The sequence below is a fragment of the Bufo gargarizans genome, chromosome 4 (assembly GCF_014858855.1).
Source record: "Bufo gargarizans isolate SCDJY-AF-19 chromosome 4, ASM1485885v1, whole genome shotgun sequence".
In the NCBI taxonomy this organism is placed as follows: Eukaryota; Metazoa; Chordata; class Amphibia; order Anura; family Bufonidae; genus Bufo; species Bufo gargarizans.
In genome coordinates this window covers 138,747,635-138,771,933 of record NC_058083.1, presented here as the reverse complement: position 1 = coordinate 138,771,933, position 24,299 = coordinate 138,747,635, and the positions used below count along the sequence as shown (strand labels likewise).

Here is a 24,299-nt window from a genome sequence, read left to right as displayed (position 1 = left end):
AAAGGGTTGTTTAAAGGAGTTGTCTCACTCTAGCAAATTGCATTTATCATGTAGAGAAAGTCAATACCAGCCACTTACTAATGTATTGTGATTATCCATGTTGTTTCCTTTGCTGGCTGGATTTATTTTTCCATTACATTATACACTGCTCGTTTCCATGATTACGACCATCCCGCAATCCAATTCCTTGCACACTATAGAAAAAAGGCTGGTGCTTTATTCTATAGTGTGCTAGCACGGCCACCACTAATGGATTGCAGGGTTGTCTGTAACCATGGAAACGAGCAGTGTATAATGTGATGGAAAAATGAATCAAGCCAGAAAAGGATACATTAGTAAGTGCCTTTTATTCACTTTCTCTACATGATAAATACCATTTGCTGAAGTGAGAAAACCCCTTTAAGTTCTTTTTTATTTATTTGCGGAAACTGCCCTAGTCTAATAGTCTAACCTTATAGGGCGGCCCCCACTGATGCCATGGCACCTTTTTTTTCCCCCAAAGACCCCCCCCCCCCCCCCCGTTCGTCTGCTGTTGGCAGCGTTGATTTTGGCGCCTGAGCTGACTCGGTTATACTAGGCGGAGACTCGCAGTTTCGCTGGGGGCGGTTCTCTTCTCCCTGGCTGTGAGCGCATCACATCAGAGCGCACCGCTCTTAGCCAGGGAGAATGAGCACCTCCCTGGCTAAGAGCGGTGAGGTCTGATTGGATGCGCTCTCCTGCGTACAGTTTTGTGGGAAATGATTCAGTAAAAGTTGTAATTTATAATTTTATGTCTCTACAATTTATCAATTTAAGACCTCTCCTGCGTACAGCTGTGTATGGCTACACACTTACACAGAGAATGCAATCAATCACTGATAACACCTCCCCTTGTACAGCTATCAGTTACTAACAGCAATCTCTGCATACACACTTACACAGAGAATGCAATCAATCACTGATAACACCTCCCCATGTACAGCTATTTAAATGTATAAATTACAAGTATTACTGGATAGAGATGTCGCGAACATAAAATTTTCCGCTCGTGAACGGTAAACGCGAATTTACGCAAATGTTTGCGAACGGGCAAACAGGGCAAACCGCCATAGACTTCAATAGGCAGGCGAATATTAAAACCCACAGGGACTCTTTCTGGCCACAATAGTGATGGAAAAGTTGTTTCAAGGGGACTAACACCTGGACTGTGGCATGTCGAAGGGGGATCCATGGCAAAACTCCCATGGAAAATTGCGTAGTTGACGCAGAGTCGGGTTTTAATCCATAAATTAAGGACATAAATCACCTAACGTTCCTAAATTGTTTGGAATACCGTGCTTTAAAACATCTAGTGTGTGTATACGATCAGTTATAATGTTGTATCGATCAGGTAGTGTAAGGCCTCATGCACACGACAGTATTTGTTCACGGTCCGCAAAACGGGGTTCCGTTGTTCCGTGATCCGTGTCCATTTTTTCTTCCGTGTGTCTTCCTTGATTTTTGGAGGATCAGCAGACATGAAGGAAAGTTAAAAAAAAGTCATTTTGGTGTCCGCCTGGCCGTGTGGAGCCAAACGGATCCGTCCTGACTTACAATGCAAGTCAATGGGGACGGATCCGTTTGACGTTGACACAATATGGTGCAATTGCAAACGGATTCGTCCCCCATTGACTTTCAATGTAAAGTCCGGAGTCCCTATCGGAGTTTTCTCCAATCCGATGGTATATTTTAACTTGAAGCGTCCCCATCACCATGGGAACGCCTCTATGTTAGAATATACCATCGGATTTGAGTTACATCGTGAAAACTCAGATCCGACAATATATTCTAACACAGAGGCGTTCCCATAGTGATGGGGACGCTTCAAGTTAGAATATACTAAGAACTGTGTACATGACTGCTGCCTGGCAACACCCGATCTCTTACAGGGGGCTGTGATCCGCACAATTAACCCCTCAGGTGCCGCACCTGAGGGGTTAATTGTGCGTATCATAGCCCCCTGTAAGAGATCAGGCAGACCCCCCTCCCTCCCCAGCTTTAAATTCATTGGTGACCAGTGCGGCCTTCCCTCCCTCCCTCCCCTGTATTAAATTCGTTGGTGGCCAGTGCGGCCTCCCCTCTCTCCCCCCTAATTAAAATCACTTCCCCCCCATCATTGGTGGCAGCGGAGAGTTCCGATCGGAGTCCCAGTTTAATTGCTGGGGCTCCGATCGGTTACCATGGAAACCAGGACACTACTGCAGTCCTGGCTGCCATGGTTACTTAGCAATTTTAGAAGCATTATACTTACCTGTGCTGTCTGTGACCGGCCGGGTGCTCCTCCTACTGGTAAGTGAAAGGTCTGTGCGGCGCATTGCTTATAGCACAGACCTGTCACTTACCAGTAGGAGGAGCGCCACAGACAGCACAGATAAGTATAATGCTTCTAAAATTGCTAAGTAACCATGGCAGCCAGGACTGCAGTAGTGTCCTGGTTTCCATGGTAACCGATCGGAGCCCCAGCGATTAAACTGGGACTCCGATCGGAACTCTCCACTGCCAATGATCGGGGGGGGGTGATTTTAATTAGGGGGGATGGGGGGAGAGGGGAGACCGCACTGGCCACCAATGAATTTAATACAGGGGAGGGAGGGAGGGGGGCCGCACTGGCCACCAATGAATTTAATACAGGGGAGGGAGGGATAGGGGGCTGCACTGGCCACCAATGAATTTAATACAGGGGAGGGAGGGGGGGCCGCACTGGCCACCAATGAATTTAATACAGGGGAGGGAGGGAGGGGGGTCGCACTGGCCACCAATGAATTTAATACTGGGGAAGAAGGGGGGCCGCACTGGCCACCAATGAATTTAAAACTGGGGAGGGAGGGGGGTCTGCCCCCTGCTGCCTGGCAGCACCCGATCTCTTACAGGGGGCTATGATACGCACAATTGAACCCTCAGGTGCGGCACCTGAGGGGTTAATTGTGCGGATCACAGCCCCTTGTAAGAGATCGGGTGCTGCCAGGCAGCAGGGGGCAGTTATGTCCACAGTTCTTAGTATATTCTAACTTGAAGCGTCCCCATCACCATGAATTTACTGTCGGATCTGAATTTTCACAATGTGAAAACTCAGATCTGAAAAGCTGTTATGCAGACGGATCTGCGGATCCATCTGTGCGAAAGTAGTCTACGGACACAGATCACGGACGCGGATGAGAATCTTGTGTGCCTCCATGTTTTTTCACTGACCCATTGACTTGAATGGGTCCACGAACCGTTGTCTGTCAAAAAAATAGGACAGGTCCTATTTTTTTGATGGACAGGAAACACGGATCACGGACGCGGATGACAAACGGTGCATTTTCCGAGTTTTCAACTGACCCATTGAAAGTCAATGGGTCCGCAGAAAATCACGGAAAACGGAACAACTGACACTGATGCACACAACGGTCGTGTGCATGAGGCCTAAGGGTTACGCCGCTTCACGGTGACAGACCAAACTCCCCGTTTAACGCACCGCATAAATTTTATTCCTCTATGCGTCAATCTTGGTGTAGTGATGACTGTGCTCGTGCGCACGTTCGGGAGATTGCAGGCGATGGCGGTTTTTCAAAGCCTATGGTCGTGCTGAGGTAGTTCAGTGACAGTTAAGTGACCCAGAAAACAATGATTCTGCAGTGTGGGGCCATTGTTGGCCTAGTAGGCTTTAATGGTCACCTTAGATCAGTGGTGGCGAACCTATGGCACTCAGAGCCCTGTCTGTGAGCACCCGCACCCTGGAAAAAGTCTAAGGCATACCAATATGCCTTAGACTTTACCCGCCATTTATCAGCGCAGGCAGCACAATGTACAGCACAAGCAGCACACTAAATGTAGGCAGGTTATTATAGCCAAATGATAAAGTACATAGAAGATGTACTATATTGGACTGTAGTATTCAGAGTAAATTGCCGTGTTGGCAGTTTGCGATAAATAAGTGAGTTTTTGGTTGAAGTTTGGCACTCGGTCTCTAAAAGGTTCACCGTCACTGCCTTAGATTATCACAAAGAAAATGAATGCTTTTTCTATGAAAATGTATCTAGCTGATCGCTTTAGGTCTGTTCACAATGAAGCAACGACCTTATCATCTAGGGTGTGCCAACATTGCCAACACACTCATAGAGGTGATCGCTTCATTGTGATACGCAAGCCCCTTCACCACAACAAGGTAACGATCACGAAGGGGAATTGACACATGTATGTGCCTTTTTTTTTTTTTGCAGCCACAGTGCAGCACCAGAGGCCAGAAAAATTAGGCATGTACACATGCCTGAAAAATTAGGGTATTGTTGCAGCCGCTGATGTTTTCCAGGCAGAAAGTGCACTAAAACATTGGGGCTTGAACCCTAGTTGGTGGCGGAGAAGTCACGCAAGTGATCCGTCATGCAGAGATTAAATACAGCAGCGTGTGGACCATTTTTAGCCCAAGGCATCTCATCAGGCCTTTTTTTAGTCAAATGCATCCCCCACTGTCAGTCCCTTCGGGATCCATGCCTCATTCATCTTAATATAGGTGAGGTAATCTAGACTTTTTTGACCTAGGCGACTTCTCTTCTCAGTGACAATACCTCCTGCTGTACCGAAGGTCCTTTCTGACAGGACACTTGAAGCGGGGCAGGCCAGAAGTTATATCGCAAATTGGGATAGCTCAGGCCACAGGTCAAGCCTGCACACCCAGTAGTCAAGGGGTTCATCGCTCCTCAGAGTGTCGATATCTGCAGTTAAGGCGAGGTAGTCTGCTACCTGTCGGTCGAGTCGTTGTCTGAGGGTGGACCCCGAAGGGCTGTGGCGATGCGTAGGACTTAAAAAGCTCTGCATGTCCTCCATCAACAACACGTCTGTAAAGCGTCCTGTCCTTGCCGGCGTGGTCGTGGTAGGAGGAGGATTACTTTCACCTCTTCCCCTGTTAGATTCCCGTTGTGCTGTGACATCACCCTTATACGCTGTGTAAAGCATACTTTTTACCTTGTTTTGGAACTGCTGCATCCTTTCTTACTTCCGGTAATTCGATAACATTTCAGCCACTTTCTGCTTATACCGGGGGTCTAGTAGTGTGGCCACCCAGTACAGGTCGTTTTCCTTCAGCCTTTTTATACGAGGGTCCCTCAACAGGCACGACAGCATGAAAGACCCCATTTGCACAAGGTTGGATGCCGAGCTACTCATGTCCCGTTCCTTGTCCTCACTGATCTCATTGAAGGTCTGTTCTTCCCCCCAGCCACGTACAACACCACGGGTCCCAGATAGGTGACAACGAGCACCCTGGGATGCCTGCTGTGGTTGGTCTTCCTCCTCCTCAAAGCCACATTCCTCCTCTGACTCCTCTTCCTCAGACTCCTCTTGCAGCGTTGCCGCAGGTCCAGCAAGCGATGATGATAAGGCTGTTTCTGGTAGTGATGGTGACCACAACTCTTCCTCTTCCTCTTCACGCTCATCTACGGCCTGATCCAGCACTCTTCGCAGGGCACGCTCAAGGAAGAAAACAAATGGGATGAGGTCGCTGATGGTGCCTTTGGTGCGACTGACTAGGTTTGTCACCTCCTCAAAAGGACGCATGAGCCTACAGGTATTGCGCATGAGCGTCTAGTAACGTGGCAAAAAAATACCCAGCTCCGCAGAGGCTGTCCTAGCACCCTGGTCATACAAATACTCGTTGACAGCTTTTTCTTGTTGGAGCAGGCGGTCGAACATTAGGAGTGTTGAATTCCAACGTGTCGGGCTGTCGCAAATCAAGCGCCTCACTGGCATGTTGTTTCGCCGCTGAATATCGGAAAAGTGCGCCTTGGCCGTGTAGGAACGCCTGAAATGTCCACACACCTTCCTGGCCTGCTTGAGGACGTCCTGTAAGCCTGGGTACTTATGCACAAATCGTTGTACGATCAGATTCAACACATGTGCCATGCACGGCACATGTGTCAACTTGCCCAAATTCAATGCCGCCAACAAATTGTTTCCGTTGTCACACACCACTTTGCCAATCTCCAGTTGGTGCGGGGTCAGCCACTGATCCACCTGTGCGTTCAGGGCGGACAGGAGTGCTTTGCAGCTGTCAGCAGGTTTACCCAATGCACAGTATACGTGATATACCTGCCCTGACCGTGCTTTGCATTTTTTTGAAGGCCTCAGACTCCACCAGCTTGTATGGTAAAAGCTGGCGGGCTAAGAGTTCCAACAAGCCAGCTGTCAGACGCCGGGCAGAGGGGTGACTCTGTGACATTGGCTTCCTTCGCTCAAACATTTCCTTGACAGACACCTAACTCTGGGCAGATGAGCAGGAACTGCTGAAGGTGAGAGGCGGAGTGGCGGGTGGTTGACGTGGCTGAAGATGCTGGACCAGGAGGAGGATGGTGGCTTTGAGTTTGTGTGCTGCTTGTACTCATCATGTGTTGATCCCATTGGCGTTTGTGATGTGAGATCATGTGCCTTCGCAAAGCAGTTGTACCTAGGTGCGTGTTGGACTTCCACGACTCAGTTTCTTTTGGCACAGGTTGCAAATGGCATCTCTGTTATCAGAGGCAGACACACCCAAAAAATGCTGCACTGCTGAGCTCTGCAATGATGGCATTCTGGTGGTGGCAACAGCATGCGTTGATTGGCGTACTGTCTGGCTGACCCCGGGTGCCGATACATGCTGTCTGACTGTGCCACTAGCTCCTTGCGACGACCTCCCCCTGCTTCCAACTCGTCTCCTCCTCCTTTCTGTCTCCCCATCTGAACTTTCCCCCTGTTCTTCTCTTCGAGCGGTCACCCACGTGACATCCACAGACACATCGTCATCATCAACCGCTTTACTTGTATCCGACAACTCAGCAAAGGAAGCAGCAGTGGGTACAACATCATCATCATCACACCGTGCGTCCATGTGTGTAATGCTGCCTGACTAAGACATATCCCTGTTATCTACATCCTTTGGCAATAATGGTTGCGCATCACTCATTTCTTCCAACTGATGTGTAAATAACTCCTCTGACAGATCAGGTGAAGCGGCTGTAGTGCTAGTGTTGGTGGTGGCGGCGGGCGAGTGGTAACTTGAGAGGTGCCCGAAGCTGAGCTGGAGGAGAATGGTGCGTCAAGGTTCTGAGCGAAAGCTGTAGAAGATTGGGTGTCCTGTGTAAGCCAGTCAACTATGTCCTCCGAATTTTTTGAGTTCAGGGTATGTGGCCTCTGAATACTGGGCATTATTCTAGGGCCAAAGGAAATCACAGCACCACAACCACGAAGGCCCCGGGGTGGCCTGCCTCTGCCTGTCATTTTTTTTAGATTAGTGGTACTATGCGTGCAAGGTGTTGTGCCACCCTATAGGAGTGGTGGGCAGTGGGCACAGTACAGTCTGTGGGCCTGACACTCACTGGCAGGCAACTGCAAGTATATTACAGAGGAAAAATTAAACAACTTTTTTTAACAGGAAGGTGCTGTGCCACCCTATATGAGTGGTGGGCAATGGGCACAGTACAGTCTGTGGGCTCAACACTCACTGGCAGGCAACTGCAAGTATATTACAGAGAAAAAATTAAATGAATTTATTAACAGCAAGGTGCTGTGCCACCCTATATGAGTGGTGGGCAGTGGGAACAGTACAGTCTGTGGGCCTGACACTCACTGGCAGGCAATTGCAAGTATATTACATAGGAAAAATGTAATGAATTTATTAACAGCAAGGTGCTGTGCCACCCTATATGAGTGGTGGGCAGTGGGCACAGTACAGTCTGTGGGCCTGACACTCACTGGCAGGTAACTGCAAGTATATTACAGAGGAAAAATGTTATGAATTTTTTAACAGCAAGGTGCTGTGCCACCCTATATGAGTGGTGGGCAGTGGGCACAGTACAGTCTGTGGGCCTGACACTCACTGGCAGGCAACTGCAAGTATATTACAGAGGAACAATTAAATTAATTTTTTAACAGCAAGGTGCTGTGCCACCCTATATGAGTAGTGGGCAGTGGGCACAGTACAGTCTGTGGGCCTGACACTCACTGGCAGGCAACTGCAAGTATATTACAGAGGAAAAATTAAATGAATTTTTTAACAGCAAGGTGCTGTGCCACCCTATATGAGTGGTGTGCACACAGTACAGTCTGTGGGCCTGTGGCCTCACACACACGGACAGGCAACTGCAATATATATATATATATATATATATAAAAAATTAAATAAAAGCAGACTGATGTACCAGCCCTAAAAAGGGCTTTTTGGGGTGCTGTCAGGACACTGTCCTTACAGCAGATGAGTCTTTGAGGACTGGAGTGGACACAGAACACTGGCCTATCTAACGATTTCCCTATTAATTCAGCAGCAGCAGCAGCAGCACTCTCCCTGCTCTAACTAACACTGCAGCTTCAGAATTAATCTACCGTCCTTGCTTTTTTTTTAGGAGGTGGGAGGGTCTGGGAGGGAGGGTATGCTGATTGGCTGGAATGTGTCTGCTGACTGTGAGGTACAGGGTCATAGTTTGCTCAATAATGACGTATAGGGGGCAGACCGAACATTGCATATGTTCGCCCTACGAGGCGAACGCAAACAAGCGATGTTCGCCGGCGAATAGTTTGGGACATCTCTATTACTGGATCTTTCCCCATAAAACTATGATGCTCAGCTCCTCATGCTCTATAACAGGCTGCCTTTAGATTGCATTACATTTTGTGGTGACAGATTCTCTTTAGGAGCATACAGCTTGCTCTATTCTAACACAGAATTGTTGCAGGTTTCACCTATTGCTATGCAAAAGGTTGAAATCCATGAGCAATCTGCAAGAATACAGTATGTGCAGATGAATTTCAGGTTAGTATTTGGCAATATTGGGTAGATTTTCTAGTAACCAAAAACTCCAGAATTTTGGCTAAAATGTGTTTTAGTTGTTTCTTATGCCCAACTTGGCAGTTTTCATTTATGGAGCGTGGATAAAATACTTGATTGGGTCCGCGATCCCTCCGTTCCATAAAAAGATAGAGCAAGTTCTATATTTTTGCGGTGCAGAGGCACGGAACGGAACCCCGGGAAGCACTCCATAGTGCTTCTGTAGTGTTCTGTTCCGTGCTTCCGTTCCGCATCTCCGAATTTGCGGACCCATTGAAGTGAATGGGTCTTCATCCGTGATGCGGAATGCACATGGAACGGTGCCCGTGTAATGCAGATCAGCAAATGCAGTCCGCAATACGGCAACTGGCAGCACACGTTTGTGTGAATGAGCTCTTAGAGTAGTGAGTGAATCAATTCTAATGAATCAGTTAATCGCATCACCAGGACTTTTTCACCTGTTAGAGGCTGTCCCCGGAGGAAATGAATCACCCACCTGCCACTAGATTGACAGGCCAGACATTTAACCTAACCCTGACAATTTCCTGCTTGTCTCACTGCTCCAATTAGAAGATCAATGACAGAGGATCAGCTTTGGATTTGGAGCTGCAACTGCACAGGCACTGCTACCACCAGCACCTGCGCAGTCACAGCTCCGAAGCCGAAGCTGATCCTCTGTCATTGACCAGCCAATCGGAGCAACAGTGCAGACAGAAAATTGTCAAGGCTACAGACTGAGCCCTCAGACAGCCAATCTGATGGATCTGACTGTGAGTGTCGATCTGCAGGCTGCTATGTACTGTGATACTTAGAAGATGCAGAAGTGATTGAAATTACCAGTTGATTTTTAGCCCAAAAATACATGTTTTTCAGTAAAAAAAAGTAAAATCCCCAAAGGTGTCCATAGCCTTTAAGTGCTTAGCTGTTTTGAGTTTTTTTGTTTTAATGTCACTGCTACTGTTACAACACTGTATTTCCTTACTGCAGATGCTGACAACAGTGGATATGTCAATGATTACGAACTCCAAGATTTGTTCAAGGAAGCCAACCTCCCACTTCCTGGCTACCGGGTGCGAGAGATTATTGAGAAAATATTTGCAGCCGCTGACAGCAATAAAGATGGGAAGATAGATTTTGAGGAGTTTGTCTTGGTGAGTAATCTGCGTGTAGTAAGTTAAAGAGACAAGAAAATAAATTGATCATACATGTGGTTGTGATGGTTACTGTTTTTCTAGTCTACACAACATATACTTTAGCCCAGAACTGCAAGGGTGTCAAACTAATTTTAACCGAGGGCCACATCAGCATTATGGTTGCCTTGAAAGGGCCATTTGTAATTGTAAGAGTGTATAACTGTAACTACTCCTTAAAGAGTAACTACACCTTTGTTTAAAATTTTTATAAGATGTCTTTAACCACCTCAGCTCCCCTAGCTTAAACCCCCTTAATGACCAGACCACTTTTTACAATTCTGCACAACACTGCTTTCACGGTTTATTGCTCGGTCATACAACTTACCACCCAAATGAATTTTACCTCCTTTTCTTCTCACTAATAGAGCTTTCATTTGGTGGTATTTCATTGCTGCTGACATTTTTACTTTTTTTGTTATTAATCGAAATTTTTTGCAAAAAATGACGTTTTCCACCTTCAGTTGTAAAATGTTTCAAATAAAACTACATTTCTATATACATTTTTCTCTAAATTTATTGTTCTACATGTCTTTGATAAAAAAATTCAATAAGTGTATATTTATTGGTTTGCGCAAAAGTTATAGCGTTTACAAACTATGGTACAAAAATGTGAATTTCCGCATTTTGAAGCAGCTCTGACTTTCTGAGCACCTGTCATGTTTCCTGAGGTTCTACAATGCCCAGACAGTAGAAACACCCTACAAATGACCCCATTTCGGAAAGTAGATACCCTAAGGTATTCGCTGATGGGCATAGTGAGTTCATAGAACTTTTTATTTTTTGTCACAAGTTAGCGGAAAATGATTTTTTTAAATTAATTTTTTCTTACAAAGTCTCATATTCCACTAACTTGTGACAAAAAATAAAAACTTTGATGAACTCACTATGCCCATCACGAAATATCTTGGGGTGTCTTCTTTCCAAAATGGGGTCACTTGTGGGGTAGTTATACTGCTTTGGCATTTTAGGGGCCCTAATGTGTGAGAAGTAGTTTGAAATCCAAATGTGTAAAAAATGCCCTGTGAAATCCTAAAGGTGCTGTTCATAATTTGTGCCCCTTTGCCCACCTAGGCTGCAAAAAAGTGTCACACATGTGGTATCGCCATACTCGGAAGAAGTAGGGCAACGTGTTTTGGGGTGTATTTTTACATATACCCATGCTGGGTGAGAGAGATATCTCTCTAAAAGTCAACTTTTCCAATTTTTTTATACAAAGTTGTCATTTTAGAGAGATATTTCTCTCACCCAGCATGGGTATATGTAAAAAGACACCCTAAAAAAACACATTGCCCAACTTCTCCTGAGTACGGCGATACCACATGTGTGACACTTTTTGCAGCCTAGGTGCGCAAAGGGGCACAAATTCATTTTAGGAGGGCATTTTTAGACATTTGGATTCCAGACTTCTTCTAAAGCTTTAGGGCCCCTAAAATGCCAGGGCAGTATAAATACCCCACATGTGACCCCATTTTGGAAAGAAGACACCCCAAAGTATTTCGTGATGGGCATAGTGAATTCATGGAAGTTTTTATTTTTTGTCACAAGTTAGTGGAATATGAGACTTTGTAAGAAGAAAAAAAAAAAAAAAAACATCACTTTCCGCTAACTTGTGACAAAAAATAAAAACTTCTATGAACTCACTATGTCCATCAGCGAATACCTTAGGGTGTCTTCTTTCCAAAATGGGGTCATTTATGGGGTGTTTGTACTGCCCTGGCATTTGAGGGTCTCCGCAATCATTACATGTATGGCCAGCATTAGGAGTTTCTGCTATTCTCCTTATATTGAGCATACGGGTAATGAGATTATTATTATTTTTTCGTTCAGAAAAAATGAACGGCATAGATTTCTTCATTCGCATTGATCAATGTGGATGAAAAAATCTCTGCCCAAACAAAAAAAAAAAGGAGGGGAAAGGCGTCTGTCAGGACATAGGAGCTCCGCCCAACATCCAAACCCACTTAGCTCGTATGCCCTGGCAAACCCGATTTCTCCATTCACATCAATCGATGTGGATGAAAAAATCATTGCCGTTGTTTTTTTTGTGTTTTTTTTATATACAAAGTGTTTGCCAAAGCATATGAACACGGTGGCCCCTCAGCTCATAAGCCTTGGCAAACTTATCTTTTTTACTGCCGAGGAGAAATCTTGTCTTGCAGCGCCGCATACACTGACTTTTGTGTAATCTGACAGCAGCGCAATGCTTCTGTCAGAATGCACATCAGTGCTACAGCTGGTTCATCGGTTGGTCCACCTAGAAGGTAACAAAAAAAAATAAAAAAAACAGGCCGCAACGCAATAAATTTATTAACATTAACTTTATATAACATTTGAAGAGAACATTAACTTTTATAAACTTTATTGAACTTTTGGAACAGAACATTAACTTTTTTGCTTACCGGTGATTTTTTTTTTGTTTTGCTTTTTTTACCTTTATAGGACAAACCTCTCCTTCCCCATGGGACAATGTGCAAAGCGCAAAGCGCCCAGAGATGTGGCGAAGTACATTATGCACTTTGTCCCAGGTGAAAGGAGAGGTTTGCAGCAGCTGTAAGTGAAAGGGCCCTAGGAGCCCTGTGTGCCTGTCCTGTGTGACGCAATCCCTATGCTAATAGTGTACCTGTGTGTGGTACTTCCGGAAACACTCCCCTAAGCATAGGGCAGGGTGGTCAGGGCAGTCAGGACAGAAATAGCGGGTGTCACGCCTTATTCCACTCCTGCTACAGACACAACATCTTTTTTGGGGTGACGCTTGGGTTGAGGTACCAGCAACGACATTGGGGAAATGTCGCTCGTGTAGACGGCTCACTACACTGGTGGATGGGGCCACGGAACCTCCTGGATACAGGAGGTTCTCGATGATCTCTTCCTGAAATTTGAGGAAGGATCTTGTTCTCCTAGCCTTACTGTAGAGAACAAACCTATTATACAGTGCCAATTGAATTAAATATACAGACACCTTCTTATACCAGCGTCTGGTGCGGCGGGACACTAAATAAGGAGCCAACATCTGGTCATTGAATTCCACCCCTCCCATGAGCAGATTATAGTCGTGGACTGAAAGGGGCTTTTCAATGACACTGGTTGCTCGTTCAATTTGTATTGTCGTGTCTGTGTGAATGGAGGAGAGCATGTAAACGTCACACTTGTCTCTCCATTTCACCGCGAACAGTTCTTCGTTACACAAGGCAGCCCTCTCCCCCCTTGCAAGATGGGTGGTAACGAGCCGTTGGGGGAAGCCCTGGCGACTAGGTCGTGCGGTGCCGCAGCAGCCAATCTGTTCTAAAAACAAATGCCTGAAGAGGGGCACACTTGTGTAAAAATTGTCCACATAAAGATGGCACCCCTTGCGAAATAAGGGTGACACCAAGTCCCAGACTGTCTTCCCACTGCTCCCCAGGTAGTCAGGGCAACCGACCGGCTCCAGGGTCTGATCTTTACCCTCATAGACTCGAAATTTGTGCGTATAGCCGGTGGGCCTTTCACAGAGCTTATACAATTTGACCCCATACCGGGCGCGCTTGCTGGGGATGTACTGTTTGAAGCCAAGGCGCCCGGTAAAATGTATAAGGGACTCGTCTATGCAGATGTTTTGCTCAGGGGTATACAAATCTGCAAATTTGGTGTTAAAGTGGTCTATGAGGGGCCGAATTTTGTGGAGCCGGTCAAAAGCTGGGTGGCCTCTGGGACGAGAGGTGCTGTTGTCACTAAAGTGCAGGAAACGCAGGATGGTCTCAAATCGTGTCCTGGACATGGCAGCAGAGAACATGGGCATGTGATGAATTGGGATCGTGGACCAATATTACCGCAATTCATGCTTTTTTGTCAGGCCCATGTTGAGGAGAAGGCCCAGAAAAGTTTTAAATTCGGAAACTTGGACGGGTTTCCACCGGAAAGACTGGGCATAAAAGCTTCCCGGGTTGGCGGCTATAAATTGAGTGGCATACCGATTTGTTTCTTCCACGACTAAGTCCAAGAGCTCTGCAGTCAAGAACAGCTCAAAAAACCCCAGTGCCGATCCGATCTGAGCTGCCTCAACCCGAACTCCAGACTGGGCGGTGAAAGGGGGAACTACTGGTGCGGCTGAAGTTGGGGGCTGCCAATCAGGGTTTGCCAGCACCTCAGGGACTCTAGGGGCTCTACGGGCCTGTCTGTGCGGTGGCTGCGACGGGGGAACTAATGCACGTGCCACCATACCAGCTTCAACTGCCCTTCTGGTGCTCGCCACTTCACCATGTTCTACGGCAGTGCTGGTACTAGGTCCAGGATGGGCTGCGCTGCTGGTGTATGCCTCACCACGTAATCCGACAGCGCCAGCCCCACTCTGCTGCCCTTGAAGCGGATCCTGCGCAACCTGTGGTCTAGCAACGCAGGGCCGGGTACGCCTGGTGGTATCAGGGACCTCAACTTCATCGTCCGAACTTTGGGTCAGACTGCCACTGCTTTCTACAGGTTCGTATTCTGACCCGCTGGGTTCGTCAGATGAGGGTTCCCATTCCTCATCCGACTGGGTCAGAAGCCTGTAGGCCTCTTCAGAAGAATACCCCTTACTTGCCATTTGGTCAACTAAATTTAGGGGGGGATTCCCTGAGACTACCCAAGAAAAAAAGCAAGCCTGTCTTACAAATGGGAGGTTAGCGAAGTACCGGAAGCTGCTGTGATTGATAAAAAATATCAAAACAGTTTTTTTTTTTTATCACCGCAGCGCTTGTAAAGTGATTGTGCAGTGATAAAAAAAAAAATGGTTGTCACTGCGGCGGGGCGGGCGTGGGTGAACGCATGTGTGGGCGACTGATTGGGCAAACACTACATTTTGGGTGGAGGGCGAACTAAGGTGACACTAATACTATTATAGATCTGACTGTGATCAGTTCTGATCACTTACAGATACTATAAATGTACGCTAATCAGCGAATCAGTGACTGCGGTGCGGTGGGCTGGGCGCTAACCGACGCTAACTACCTAACAAAGGGGCCTAAACTATTCTAAAACCTAACCGTCAATACTAGTGAAAAAAAAAGTGACAGTTTATACTGATCACTTTTTTCCCTTTCACTAGTGATTGACAGGGGTCATCAAGGGGTGATCAAGGGATTAATTGGGGTGATGGGGGGTGATCTGGGGGCTAAGTGTAGTGTTTGGTGTACTCACTGTGATGTGTGCTCCTCTGGTGGGACCAACTGAAGAAAAGGACCAGCAGAGGAGCACAGAAGCCATTTAACACCTTATATTTATAAATATAAGGTGTTAAATGGCTTCTGATTCGATTTTTTAAAAGTCACCAACCTGCCAGTGCTGATCATTGGCTGGCAGGCTGGTGAAGAACTTCTGATGTAACGATTCCCGGCCCGCACTGCGCATGTGCGGGCCGGCTCTGCTCGAAATCTCGCGTCTTGCGAGAGGCCCGCCGGCGCATCCAGGAGGAATAACAGGGCTGCCGCCAGGACGCAGTCCTGCGTGCGGCGGTCCTGAGGAGGTTAAAAGTTTCTATATCCCCTCTGTCTCGTCTTTCTTCCAAGCTATACATGTTAAGGTCCTTTAATCTTTCCTGGTAAGTTTTATCCTGCAATCCATGTACCAGTTTAGTAGCTCTTCTCTGAACTCTCTCCAAGGTATCAATATCCTTCTGGAGATATGGTCTCCAGTACTGCGCACAATACTCCAAATGAGGTCTCACTAGTGCTCTGCATGAGCACCTCCCTCTTTCTACTGGTAATGCCTCTCCCTATATACCCAAGCATTCTGCTAGCATTTCCTGCTGCTCTATGACATTGTCTGTCTACCTTTAAGTCTTCTGAAATAATGACCCCTAAATCCCTTCGTCAGATATTGAGGTTAGGACTGTATCGCTGATTTTATATTCTGCTCTTGTGTTTTAACGCCCCAGGTGCATTATCTTGCACTTATCAACATTAAATTTTAGTTGCCAGATTTTTGACCATTCCTCTAGTTTTCCTAAATCCTTTTCCATTTGGTTTATCCCTCCAGGCACATCAACCCTGTTACAAATCTTTGTGTCATCAGCAAAAAGACACACCTCACCATCGAGGCCTTCTGCAATTTCGCTGATAAAGATATTAAACAATATGGGTCCCAGAACAGATCCCTGAGGTACCCCACTGGTAACAAGACCATGGTCTGCATATACCCCATTGACTACAACCCTCTGTTGTCTGTCCCTCAGCCACTGCCTAATCCATTCAACAATATGGGAGTCCAACCCCAAAGACTGCAATTTATTGATAAGCCTTCTATGTGGGACAGTATCAAAAGCCTTACTAAAGTCCAGATAAGCGATGTTTACTGCACCTCCGCCATCTATTATTTTAGTCACCCAATCAAAAAAATCTATAAGATTAGTTTGACATGATCTCTCTGAAGTAAACCCATGCTGTTTTTCATGTTTCAATCCCTGGGATTTTAGATGTTCCACAATCCTCTCCTTAAGAATGGTTTCCATTAATTTCCCCACTATTGATGTCTGGCTTACTGGCCTATAGTTGCCCGATTCCTCCCTACTACGACTCCTGTTGCCAATGATTAGTTAAATAAATCTGTTAATGGTTTTTCTAGTTCGCCGCTGAGCTCTTTTAATAGCTTTGGGTGTATCCTATCAGGCCCCGGCGACTTATTTGTATTAATTTTAGACAGCTGACTTAGAACCTCTTCCTCTGTAAAGACACATGCATCTAAAGATTCATTAGTCTTCTTTCCTAACTGAGGTCCTTTTCCTAATTTTCCTTTGTAAAAACCGAACAGAAGTATTTATTGAGGCAGTCAGCTAGTTCTTTATCATCTTCCATATACCTTCCTTCTTTTGTTTTTAATTTGGTAATTCCTTGTTTTAGTTTCCTTTTTTCATTTATGTATCTGAAGAATGTCTTATAGCCTTTTTCACTGACTGAGCTAATTTCTCTTCTGCCTGTGCTTTAGAAGCTCTTATAACTTGTTTGGCCTCTCTCTGCCCAATCTTATAAATTTGCCAGTCATCCTCGTTTTTTTTTTTTTTTTTATAATTACTAAATGCTATCTTTTTGTTTTTAATGATTTTGGCCACTTCTGCTGAGTACCACAGTGGTCTCTTCCTTTTTTTGCTTTTACTGACAAGCCTAATGCAATTTTCTGTTGCCTTCAATAGTGCCACTTTTAAGTAGTCCCATTTCTCCTGGACTCCATTGAAACTGTTCCAATCTGATAGGGACTCGTATACCACTAATTTAATTTTAGAAAAGTCAGTTTTTCTAAAATCTAAAACTTTTGTTTTTGTGTGGTTTGACTCAGTCACTGTACTTATAGTAAACCACGCTGACTGGTGATCACTAGATCCCAAGCTTTCCCCTACAGTAATATCAGATACCAAATTCCCATTTGTGAATACTAAATCTAAAATGGCCTCCTTCCGGGTTGGCTCCTCCACTACTTGCTGTAGAGATAATCCCAGTAGGGAATTTAGAATATCTGTACTCCTGGCAGAACTAGCTATTTTGGTTTTCCAGTTAACATCAGGAAGATTAAAGTCTCCCATAATGATAACCTCCCCCTTTAATGTCATTTCCTCAACTAGTAGATCATCTAATTCTTTGGCTAGGTGGTCTATATATCACACCTACACAAGTTACCTTATGATTATCAAGCTTCAAGGTAACCCAAACGGACTCTAAATTGGTCTTGCTAACTTGTATCAAATTAGATTTCATGCTATCTTTTACATACAGGGCCACCCCTCCCCCTTCTTGCCTTCTCTGTCTTTTCTGTATAGAGAGAACCCTGGTATTGTTATATCCCAGTCATTACTCCCATTGAACCACTTCTCAGTAACAGCCACTAAATCTATATTCTCAGATGCCATTATAGCCTCAAGTTCATTGATCTTATTCCCTAAACTGCGAGCATTTGTAGACAAGAATCTGAGCTTGTCATTTCTTAACCTTTGTGCTACTGGCATCTTCTGGCATTTTTCCGGGGGGCAGTCGGACTGCTGGATTATGACTCTTTTGCCCCCCTTTCCTAGTTTAAATGCTCCATAGCAAATACTTGGAACTGTTTACTGAGGACATTCGTTTCCTTGAGAGAAAGATACAAACCATCTTTATTGTACAGTTCTTTTCCATTCCAACGAGAGCTAACATGAGACACAAAGCCAAACCCTTGGTTCAGACACCATTCACCAAGCCATACATTGAATTCCTTAATGCACATCTTCCTGTCATGCTGAAGGTTATGCACAGGCAAAACTGCAGAAAATGAAACAGTTGATGCAACCTCCCATATATCATTTCCAAGTGTGTGAAAAGCTTTCTTCACCTTTGAAACCTCATTGCAAGCCAGATAATTTGTTCTAAGATAGACAATAACATCCACCTCACTTTTCTGCTTTGCTTGCCTAACAATATTAAGGATCCGTCGTCTATCCCTGCTAGCGGTAGCACCAGGGAGACATCTCACAACACCATTTTCCTCAAACTTCACACCTCTTATGATGGAATCGCCCACCAACAGCTGCTTACTATCAGTCCTCACCTTCTCCTTTTTGTCTTTGGCTGCAGTCTTGCATACTTTAGGCATGGGAGATGATTGTTTCTCACCCACTGTGCTTGAGCCATCCTCCATGTTGCTCTTGCACTCTGAAAGTGCTGCAAATGAATTATGGAGAGCCACAGATTGTGGGACATGTCTTCTATAAACAACTCTCAGTCTACCAGAACCTGCAGTAACCCATCTTCCATTTCTTGGGGGCCTCTGTGGCAGTGGCACTGCAACGTTCTCAGCCTGAGTTTGTTTAACGGTTAATTTACAAATCTCAGATTTCAAAAATGAAATTTCCTGCTGCATTATGGAGAGCTGTCTACAGATCAGACAGTATCCAAACCTCTGAAGAGTGGAACCTGAAATAAAAGCACAACAATTCCTGCACAGAACCAGGTCTGCCATTTTAAAGAGGGGAAAGATTATAAAACAAATCTTACTTGTTTAGATTGTATCCACCTCCAGATTACCTCCTAAGTATCTCCAATGCAATTATAGAAATCAGCTCTTGGAAAATCAGCAAGATTACCTTCACTAAAATTAACATCATGTTCATTTCTAACAAGCCAGAGAATAAAAACTGTTGTGGGAGTGCTTCTTTACATTGCCTTCTTCTGTTGTAGTTATACCAAGATCTGAAAAGTAAAGATGTGAGCAGAACATTCCGAAAATCAATCAATAAAAGACTGGGCATAACGGCACTAGGAGGGACCTCTGCGATTTCCAGCCAGGGAACACAGCATTCCTATTCAGGTAAGAGTAGAGTGCAGGAGCTTCAGCCCAACCTGGAAAGTGAGACTTCGTCATGCCCCGGCTGGGTTATCATAGTAGCTGCTGCTGCCTGCGGTTCCTCCAGTAGATAACTGTACTGCTGCTCCTTTCAGATGAAGAGAAAGTGGCCTTTGTCAACTGGATAAATAAAGCTTTAAAGGATGACCCACATGTTAAGCATCTTCTGCCTATGGAGCCTTCCAACAACAGCCTCTTCACCTCGCTGAGGGATGGAATTTTGCTGTGGTGAGTGCTACTCAAGTGACTCTGCTGTGTTTCATACCTTCACCTACAGTAGTGTTAGTGGCTGATTGTACATAACTAATGTGATATGGAGGAAACATTTACAGCGGTGTCTTTTACGGTACATTATTTATATACTGTTTTATCTCAAATATTATGCATTTTCTACATAGTCTCCCTTGAAATCATATTTTAATAGTGGTCTCTTTCTCAACAACTGACTTCACACCACAGCAAGTGGAGGTACAAAACGGGTGGTGGACGCAGTTTTGCATATGATAAAATTATGATCTGCAATTACTCTATCTATACATGGCGTATTCCAGTTTCATCAAATAAATGTTCTAAATAAATGATTTCTTTTTTTTTTATTACTCTTTCTGTACCACTTTCTAAAGGTTTCCAAGATCTCTGTTTGCTGTCAGGAGAATAGGAATTATTTCCTGTGGCTCAGTCTGTCCAGGGTCAGGTGATGGATACACAAGTACTCATCTCATGAGAACACACAGCAGTAATAACGGAACTATAAGGCCTCTTTCACATGGGCTTTGCGTGTGAGGGCCGGACAAGATGCGGGTGCGTTGTGAGAAAATGCATGATTTTTCCGAGCGAGTGCAAAACGTTTTAATGCGTTTTCCACGCGCATGAGAAAAATCGGCATGTTTGGTACCCAGACCTGAACCCGGACTTCTTCACACGTGTGAAAGGGGCTTAAGGGTACCTTTTTGCATATTTGTCTGTGGTGAAAACCTACGTCACGTGTGAAGGTACCGTTACAGTTCTTCACCTGTGAGTCGCATGGTCAGGACTGATGTAAGTAAGTCATTAAAGAGCATCTGTCAACACTACCAACCCTATTAACCTCCTCAGGACCGCCGTACGCAGGATTGCGTCCTGCCGGCGGCCCTGCTCTTCTGGGTGGACGCATATACGCGTCCTCCCGCGAGAGCCGAGATTTCCTGTGAACGGAAGGTAAGCGAGTGGATCTCCAGCATGCCAGCGGCGATCGCTCGCTGGCAGGCTGGAGATCTGATTTTTTTAACCCCTAACAGGTATATTAGACGCTGTTTTGATAACAGCGTCTAATATACCTGCTACCTGGTCCTCTGGTGGTCCCTTTTGTTAGGATCGACCACCAGAGGACACAGGTAGGTCAGTAAAGTCGCACCAAACACTACACTACACCCCCCCCGTCACTTATTAACCCTTTATGAACCCCTGATCACCCATGATAACCCCATATAAACTCCCTGATCACCCCCCTGTCATTGATCACCCCCCCTGTCATTGATCACCCCCCTGTCAGGCTCCGTTCAGACGTCCGTATGATTTTTACGGATCCACGGATACATGGATCGGATCCGCAAAACACATGCGGACGTCTGAATGGAGCCTTACAGGGGGGTGATCAATGACAGGCGGGTGATCACGCATATACACTCCCTGATCACCCCCTGTCATTGATCACCCCCCTGTCATTGATCACCCCCCTGTAAGGCTTCATTCAGACGTCCGCATGTGTTTTGCGGATCCGATCCATGTATCCATGGATCCGTAAAAATCATACGGACATCTGAATGGAGCCTTACAGGGGGGTGATCAATGACAGGGGGGTGATCAACCATATACACTCCCTGATCACCCCCTGTCATTGATCACCCCCCTGTAAGGCTCCATTCAGACGTCCGCATGATTTTTACGGATACATGGATCGGATCCGCAAAACACATGCGGACGTCTGAATGGAGCCTTACAGGGGGGTGATCAATGACAGGCGGGTGATCACCCATATACACTCCCTGATCACCCCCCTGTCATTGATCACCCCCCTGTCATTGATCACCCCCCTGTAAGGCTCCATTCAGACGTCCGCATGTGTTTTGCGGATCCGACCCATGTATCCATGGATCCGTAAAAATCATACGGACGTCTGAATGGAGCCTTACAGGGGGGGGTGATCAGTGACAGGGGGGTGATCACCCTGATCACCCCCTGTCATTGATAACCCCCCTGTAAGGCTTCATTCAGACGTCCGCATGTGTTTTGCGGATCCGATCCATGTATCCATGGATCCGTAAAAATCATACGGACGTCTGAATGGAGCCTTACAGGGGGGTGATCAGTGACAGGGGGGTGATCACCCTGATCACCCCCTGTCATTGATCACCCCCCTGTAAGGCTCCATTCAGACGTCCGCATGTGTTTTGCGGATCCGATCCATGGATCCGTAAAAATCATACGGACGTCTGAATGGAGCCTTACAGGGGGGTGATCAGTGACAGGGGGGTGATCACCCTGATCTCCCCCTGTCATTGATCACCCCCCTGTAAGGCTCCATTCAGACGTCCGCATGTGTTTTGCGGATCCGATCCATGTATCCATGGATCCGTAAAAATCATACGGACGTCTGAATGGAGCCTTACAGGGGGGTGATCAGTGACAGGGGGGTGATCACCCTGATCACCCCCTGTCATTGATCACCCCCCTGTAAGGCTCCATTCAGACGTCCGCATGTGTTTTGCGGATCCGATCCATGTATCCATGTATCCGTAAAAATCATACGGACGTCTGAATGGAGCCTTACAGGGGGGTGATCAGTGACAAGGGGGTGATCTCCCCCTGTCATTGATCACCCCCCTGTAAGGCTCCATTCAGACGTCCGCATGTGTTTTGCGGATCCGATCCATGTATCCATGGATCCGTAAAAATCATACGGACGTCTGAATGGAGCCTTACAGGGGGGGGTGATCAGTGACAGGGGGGTGATCACCCTGATCACCCCCTGTCATTGATCACCCCCCTGTAAGGCTCCATTCAGACGTCCGCATGTGTTTTGCGGATCCGATCCATGGATCCGTAAAAATCATATGGACGTCTGAATGGAGCCTTACCAGGGGGGTGATCAATGACAGGGGGGTGATCAGGGAGTCTATATGGGTGATCACCCCCCTGTCATTGATCACCCCCCTGTCATTGATCACCCCCCCCCCCCCTGTAAGGCTCCATTCAGACATTTTTTTGGCCCAAGTTAGCGGAAATTTTTTGTTTGTTTTTGTTTTTGTTTTTTCTTACAAAGTCTCATATTCCACTAACTTGTGTCAAAAAATAAAATCTCACATGGACGCACCATACCCCTCATGGAATCCAAATGCGTAAACATTTTTAGACATTTATATTCCAGACTTCTTCTCACGCTTTAGGGCCCCTAAAAAGCCAGGGCAGTATAAATACCCCACATGTGACCCCATTTCGGAAAGAAGACACCCCAAGGTATTCCGTGAGGGGCATATTGAGTCCATTAAAGATTAAAATTTTTGTCCTAAGTTAGCGGAAAGTGAGACTTTGTGAGAAAAAAACAAAAAAAAACAATTTCTGCTAACTTATGCAAAAAAAATAAAAAATTCTATGAACTCGCCAGGCCCCTCATTGAATACCTTGGGGTGTCTTCTTTCCAAAGTGGGGTGACATGTGGGGTATTTATACTGCCCTGGCTTTTTAGGGGCCCGAAAGTGTGAGAAGAAGTCTGGGATCCAAATGTCTAAAAATGCCCTCCTAAAAGGAATTTGGGCACCTTTGCGCATCTAGGCTGCAAAAAAGTGTCACACATCTGGTATCGCCGTACTCAGGAGAAGTTGGGCAATGTGTTTTGGGGTGTCATTTTACATATACCCATGCTGGGTGAGAAAAATATCTTGGTCAAATGCCAACTTTGTATAAAAAAATGGGAAAAGTTATCTTTTGCCAAGATATTTCTCTCACCCAGCATGGGTATATGTAAAATGACACCCCAAAACACATTCCCCAACTTCTCCTGAGTACGGCGATACCAGATGTGTCACACTTTTTTGCAGCCAAGGTGGGCAAAGGGGCACACATTCCAAAGAGCACCTTTCGGATTTCACAGGCCATTTTTTACACATTTTGATTGCAAAGTACTTCTTACACATTTGGGCCCCTAAATTGCCAGGGCAGTATAACTACGCCACAAGTGACTCCATTTTGGAAAGAAGACACCCCAAGGTATTCCGTGAGGGGCACTGCGAGTTCCTAGAATTTTTTATTTTTTGTCATAAGTTAGCGGAAAATGATGATTTTTCTTTTTTCCTTACAAAGTCTCATATTCCACTAACTTGCGACAAAAAATAAAAAATTCTAGGAACTCGCCATGCCCCTCAAGGAATACCTTGGGGTGTCTTCTTTCCAAAATGGGGTCACTTGTGGCGTAGTTATACTGCCCTGGCAATTTAGGGGCCCAAATGTGTGAGAAGTACTTTGCAATCAAAATGTGTAAAAAATGGCCTGCGAAATCCGAAAGGTGCACTTTGGAATATGTGCCCCTTTGCCCACCTTGGCTGCAAAAAAGTGTGACACATCTGGTATCGCCGTACTCAGGAGAAGTTGGGGAATGTGTTTTGGGGTGTCATTTTACATATACCCATGCTGGGTGAGAAAAATATCTTGGTCAAATGCCAACTTTGTATAAAAAAATTGGAAAAGTTGTCATTTGCCAAGATATTTCTCTCACCCAGCATGGGTATATGTAAAATGACACCCCAAAACACATTCCCCAACTTCTCCTGAGTACGGCGATACCAGATGTGTGACACTTTTTTGCTGCCAAGGTGGGCTAAGGGGCACATATTCCAAAGTGCACCTTTCGGATTTCACCGGTCATTTTTTACAGATTTTGATTGCAAAGTTCTTCTCACACATTTGGGCCCCTAAATTAACAGGGCAGTATAACTACCCCACAAGTGACCCCATTTTGGAAAGAA

At 45.7% G+C, this 24,299-nt stretch overlaps 1 protein-coding gene across 1 annotated transcript in view; it reads left to right on the top strand.

The window, feature by feature from the left end:
* The window catches only part of PLS1 (plastin 1), an 89,724-nt gene that overhangs the window by 10,518 nt on the left and 54,907 nt on the right, over window positions 1-24,299 (top strand). The window contains exons 2-4 of the mRNA XM_044291033.1: window positions 9,779-9,942; window positions 19,134-19,263; window positions 19,395-19,527. Coding sequence (XP_044146968.1) covers window positions 9,779-9,942; window positions 19,134-19,263; window positions 19,395-19,527 — 427 coding nt within the window. The remainder of the gene's footprint in view (window positions 1-9,778; window positions 9,943-19,133; window positions 19,264-19,394; window positions 19,528-24,299) is intronic.